Source organism: Camelina sativa, chromosome 13 (assembly GCF_000633955.1).
Source record: "Camelina sativa cultivar DH55 chromosome 13, Cs, whole genome shotgun sequence".
Taxonomy (NCBI): Eukaryota; Viridiplantae; Streptophyta; class Magnoliopsida; order Brassicales; family Brassicaceae; genus Camelina; species Camelina sativa.
Genome location: NC_025697.1, coordinates 6,436,071 through 6,442,194, shown reverse-complemented (window position 1 = coordinate 6,442,194; position 6,124 = coordinate 6,436,071). Strand labels below are relative to the sequence as shown.

Below are 6,124 nucleotides of genomic sequence, written 5' to 3'. Positions count from 1 at the left end.
AAAAAAAAAAAAAAAAAAAAAAGAGAGTTGGTAATTTAATTATGTTTTTATAAGCTAAAGACATTTGTCCTTTGGTCGAAGCTAAATTATAAAATTGTGTTGACACATGGTTCGTCCACTAATTATTGTTAAAAACAAAACAAAAATTACAAAAAGTATAAAATCTCGAAAATTTTGGAAAGCATATGAAAATAATGTACCTAGAACTTAATAAAAGTATCCTTAAGGTATTCAAAAGGATAAATTTTCATATAATTTGTGATTTCAATTTGATTAAGAGATGATCAAAAGGAGAAGTTTGGATAATCTTCTCACAACTCGTCTCTGTTTACCAACTCAACGTTAAACATCCCATTATTCCCAATAGCTTGCGTGAAGTTTTCTACTTAATAAAAACTTGCATACCTTCTGACCAACTAAAAAAAGTTGATATGTTTGACAAACAATTTTTAAAAAACCATCAACCTTCAAGAAGTATTTATAATTATGTCCCTAACTATTATGATCTACCCATATATTTATAAATGTTCCAACTCGTAACTAATACTATCACAGTTCACAACCCAATGCTTAAAGAGTCTGTTTTCCCTTTATAGATTGCTTGATGTAAATTTTCATATGAAACTGTTTCCCTTATCGTAGATTGTTTGATGTAGAATTTTTTATGAAACATTAATCTGTAAAAATGTTGATAATTATAGAAAATTCTATTTATGTAATCCTATAAATATTTTATTTTATTATACAAAAACAAACAATTCATAATATATATAATAGTAATAATAAATCCCCGCTTCAAGTGATCTCTCTATCCATTCTCCTACTTCGTGCTTCGCTCTGTTCTTTATAAATAAGTACTCTGTTTCAATCTTTCTTTCTTTTCGCACACTCATCAAACAACACAGAAAGAAGAAAAGAAAAAAAAAACTCCGATGACGCCTAACAAACTCGTTTGGTTCTTGATAACCACATCAGTCATCATCTTGATGACATCGCAAGGCTCTTCCGGCGTAAAACAAGTCGATAAGAGCGGAGCATGCGCCGCTTGCAAGCACCAACGCCGTCGTTGCGCACCGGACTGTATCTTTCGTGCTTATTTTCCGGCGGATCGGCATCAAGATTTCAGAAACATTCACCGTCTATACGGCCTCAGTAATGTCAAACATATGCTCGCACGAATGACTCCGGAGCTACGAGGAGATGGAATCAAATCGATTATATACGGAGCCAACCTGTGGTCTCGTTTCCCCGGCCAGGGCTGCTCCCAACTCATTCGCCTGCTCCAAAATCAAATCGCACTCCTCACCGCTGAACTTGCTCGTACCCGTACTCAAATCACCGCCTCCGCCGCCGCATCCAATCCAGCCGCCGCTGCCGTATCCAATACAAGCGACGCTTTCTTCTATCCACCCGCCGCCAAGTTCTTTTATCCCCCCACCGCAAACTTCTTTGATCCCGCTGCCTTCAACTTCTTTACTCCCACCACCGCCGTCGAGTCGGAACTGATAAATCCTTTTCCAAACATCGTGGCAAACAACGAGAGAACACTTCCCGTTAGCGATGATGGCACGATCGATTTCTTGTCCAGCGGAGGGCAATGTCGTAATATCGCATACGAGGAGGAGTGTGTGACTTAGCCTGAGACGAGTGCTACTGCTAACAACAACGACGTCCAACAGAGTATTCCCAATCTGAACATTAATCTCGGTACGAGCACCGTCCCTGCGGATGACTTTGATTTTGTTGCTGGTCTTGAAGCGTCCGGTGGTGCTCCTCCTAACGACGTCCAACAGAGTATTCACAATCCGAACAATCTCGGTTCGAGTCCCGGTCCTCTGGATGACTTTGATTTTGTTGCTGGTCTTGAAGCGTCCGGTGGTGCTCCTCCTAACGACGATCCCCTGAGAGAGTTTTATTTTGGCTTTACTGATGCGGAAAGATCTTTCTTTGGATTTCAAGATTCCGGCGACAAGTGATACGTTTTCCGATTTCCTCACTTTATTAATTTTATACTATTATTTATTAATTATATGAGTTTTTGGTCAAGAACTTTTTTTAATTATATGGTTTAAACTTGAAATAAGCGTAAATATTTAACACACAACAAAATATACAAGTAAAGTTCTATAATTTTATGAGATAAAAATTAGGAATTTTTATTTTAAAATCATAGTGTTAATGACTAATTGGAATGGCTAATTCTGATTAAATTTTGAGCATCGTTAAATTTTTAATATAATTGTATATGGAGTATCTGAATACTGTTTATCTTTTCAGTTGGTAGTTGCCAAAGTTTTAATATTTATTTGATTAGTCTAAAGAGTATTTTAGTAGTATTGTATTAAGAGGAAGAATTCGTGGGACCAAGAAGCTAGACCTTTTGGCCTAAAATGGCATATACCACTTTATACTAATTTGTAGTATATGAAATTAAAAAAATACACATTAGACGATACCATATTCTATTAATTTGTACTAATGCTGCTATTTCTTTTTGATTATTAATCAACAGCCGCAGTGCGGATAAATCTTTGACCAAGGATGATGACTTCCCATTTCCGTAAATCTTTCCACTTTGGGGGATGAACCAGTCTCTCTCGTAGGAGTTCTTACTACACTTCTTAATCTCTTGTAGGCTTTTCTCCAATATGTAGATAAAACTATTCTTTACTATACGCAAAGTAATAATTAGAAAAAGGTTTTGTTTTTCTATATAGTTTCTGCAATCACTACTTTCGTTTCAATATATTTTGGTGGTTTTTAGACTTTAAATAGTTCTGTTACGTGTATGATTTATCGAGGCAAACAAATCGTTTCAGTAGAAACGCGAACACTTACAAAAATAGCAAATTACGAAAAGCAATTTTTTAAGTTTGGGATATGATGGCGATAGATGCATTTGATTTGCTCGATATTTATCAGTTCTTTGAATCATCCCATTTCGTTGCTATTTTACACGTGTTGCAATACGGGCTTTCATAAATTCTAAAGCCCATTAATCAAACCTTACGTGTTTAAGGGATTAGGCATCACTGATTTAGTCAGCTAAAATAGTCATCAAAAACAGTCAATAACTTAAATGGAAACAGAATCAACTTTGAAAGACCAATTTAAGGCTATCCCCAATGAGGGGTTTTTAGAGGAGTTTTAAGGGAAAAGTAGGAAAAAAATAAATCAGAAAGAGAAAAAAATAAGAAGATAGTATACTCGATTTCGGATAAGAGACTGTGACGTGTCAGCGATAAGAGACGTGTCAGCGCATGGTTGGGTAAAGAGTTTTATCAAGAGCAAAAAAGTTTTTGGCGTTCCTTCTCTTCCGGTCTCTCTCTCGCGAATGTTACAGTTGATCCTTTGTGTGTTCTGTCCTAGTGTTTGATTTTGGATTGCATGAACGCTTCTTCTATTTCTCTCTCTGCTCACGGCGAAATTTGATTGTATAATATGGTGTTGTAGGTTCGTTGATGTTCTTGTTCCGTGGCGATTTTGGATGTTTCATCTACACCGGAGACTTCTGCTGGGATGTTGATGCAACAGATGAAGCTAGAACAACTCTCGTTGATGCTATTAATGAATTTCTAGTTAATCGTTGTTAGGCCTTATTAATTAACGAATCTCTGATTTTTGTTTCTTCGTCTCTTGCAGGTTGTATTGTTGAAGCGATTTTTATTATCTGATCTGAATCTGAGCATCCCTCCCTCGGCTTCTGAATTTTCACTCCTCCGACGGTTTGATGTTTTTTTGTTTCTCACAAATTTTCCACTCGTTTTCTCTACTTTGCTTCTTCGATTAGAGAGGAGAAGGAAACATAGCTTTTAGGCATTGAATCAAGCATTTTGACAACTAAATCAAAGTTAGTTTTGCCTTCTCCTAATGCTCTCATTTGATTTGCTACAGCTTGGATCCTGTCAAAATATGCTTTGATCTTTTCTCCTTCTTTCATTTTCAGATTTTCAAACTCTCTTCTTAGAGATTGAAGTTTAACAGTTTTGAATTTTTCATTACATTGGTAGGATTGCTCCAAGATTTTCCAGGCTTGATGTGCTTAAGTTGCAGAGAGGACTTTATCAAAGATGATGTCTGCTACAACATGCTGAATGAGTTGAAGTGCAGCAATGTCTTTGTAGCTGTAGTATTTAAATGCCCCAATCTGCTTTCTTATCTGATCATGGTTTTTTCCTTTTTGCTATTCATCTACATGTTGCTATTGATAATGCTAACTACAAAGGCTAAACATTTCAGAGATTAGCTGCTTTCAGTATGGATTAGATGTGAATTGCTGCTGCTTTTTTTTTTTTAATGTTGATCTGTTTAAATTAAGAGTTCATGAGGAAATTCTCTTTTTTGATTCAATGGTGTGTGGCTTTTGAATTGTGCAGATATGCAAACTGAAATAGGCTAAGCTGCTTCTAATGATTATCCTGAAAATTGATCTGACTCTGTTCTTCTCTCTTTCTTCTTTCCACTAGGATTTCCAGATTTACTAACTTCTTTGTTATTCTTCTTCTTATAGGGTTTGGTATGTCTCTCTCTCTCTCTCTCTCTCTCTCTCTCTCTCTCTCTCAATTCAATCTGGTCACCACCTCTGCATTCCTACTTGTGGAATTCTCGCCAATGATTTGTTTTAAGGTGCAGAGCATACTTCAGATCTTTGATTGAAAAATTATCTTATGATATGTCTTGTGAATAATATTTTAACATAACTCTGCTTTGTTTTGTCTTTGCAGGTCTCCTCTCATTTTGGAAACCAATTTTTTTTTTTAAAGTGCAGAGCCAACAGAGATGCCTCAATAGATGGGGATGAAGGCGAAACAAGCAGTCCAGCTACTCAAAGTATGAATGTGGAACACTTTCAAAACAACAACACCAAGCTGCAAGCGTATATGTACTCTCAACACCAAGCTACTTCTTCCACTAGTATCTACCTACTTCAAATAAACTTGGATTTGTGTCAGCAAAATGTATATGTACTCTCAATACTGGACTGGTGTAATCATTTTCACCATGTGAGATATAAGTAAATTTCTAGAGCCTTGTTTCAAAACAATATTGTTGTTTCAAAAAAAATTTCAAATTAAGATACTCAAAATTAAAACCCACCATTGGAGGGGAAAGTTTTAGTTAAGATTTCCAAAGTTCTTATTCTACTAAAAGTACATAATATAGTAATTAAAAATTTTAAGAGCTCCAAAAATATAACCCCCATTGTGGATGCCCTAATGTTCTTTCATTAATTTATACTCATACTTAAAAACAGTGTACAGAAGTATTATTTTTAGGCATCAATTATTTACCATCTAACAAATTTCAATTATCCAAAATGTTAAAAAATGTTTCCAATGATATAAATACATCTTTCACAAGAAGAAACTTTGACTTGCAAAAAGAAAAAGAAATGTAAAAAATACAATTGTATTAAATTTTGTAGATAAAACATGATATATTGAAGGGAAATATTGTTTTTTATCACATAAATAAATTAAAAAAATAGGATAAAATTCAGAACTATTACATAGAGAAAAACACGTATAAAAATAGTATGGAAACAAATATAAAATATTTTTGTTTTTGGCAGATGTGGAAACCAAAAAAAATATATATATATATATACTGTGGAAACAAATTTTTGTTTTGGGCAGAGGTGGAAACAAAAAAAAAAGAAAATGTTAATTTAATAAGAAGAGATTGAATTGAACATACAAAAAGAACAGACCAACAAACAAACAAAAACACACCAATCAATCCTTTCTTCATCATCTTCTCCATTTCGTAATTCGTACACTTCACTCCCCCCAAGTCTCTCTCTCTCTGTCTTTCTACCACACACCACAAACCACTGTGAAGATTGAAGAAGCATCGATCTAGAGAGAGAGAGGGTTTTCCCGTAAATTGATGAAAAAAGCTTCAATCGAAGATGAAGAAATTGAAGAGCTATTACATGCAAGTTCGTCACCAGCAACAATCTCTAGACCGGAGATGGATTCTCCCATTAGCGATTGGATCCGTTTGTTCTCTCTTCCTCTTACTGCTAACCAACTTAGCTTCTTCTTCTAGTCAAACTCGTTTGATTCCTTTCTCAGTCTACGGGTTTAGATCCTCCTCCGTCTTCGTCGAATCCAAGATAAAT

The 6,124-nt window shown here is 35.2% G+C and overlaps 1 protein-coding gene and 1 long non-coding RNA gene across 3 annotated transcripts in view; both read left to right on the top strand.

The window, feature by feature from the left end:
* On the top strand, positions 3,102-5,044 carry LOC104735524. Of its 2 annotated transcripts, XR_759461.2 has the most exons (3): positions 3,108-3,850; positions 4,011-4,626; positions 4,725-5,044. It is a non-coding gene; the product is annotated as an uncharacterized LOC104735524 (long non-coding RNA). The 2 variants fall into 2 exon arrangements; XR_759460.2 differs by having other exon boundaries at positions 3,102-4,626.
* The window catches only part of LOC104735522 (beta-glucuronosyltransferase GlcAT14B), a 2,988-nt gene continuing 2,553 nt past the window's right edge, over positions 5,690-6,124 (top strand). The window contains exon 1 of the mRNA XM_010455333.2: positions 5,690-6,096. Coding sequence (XP_010453635.1) covers positions 5,912-6,096 — 185 coding nt within the window. The 5' untranslated portion in view covers positions 5,690-5,911. The remainder of the gene's footprint in view (positions 6,097-6,124) is intronic.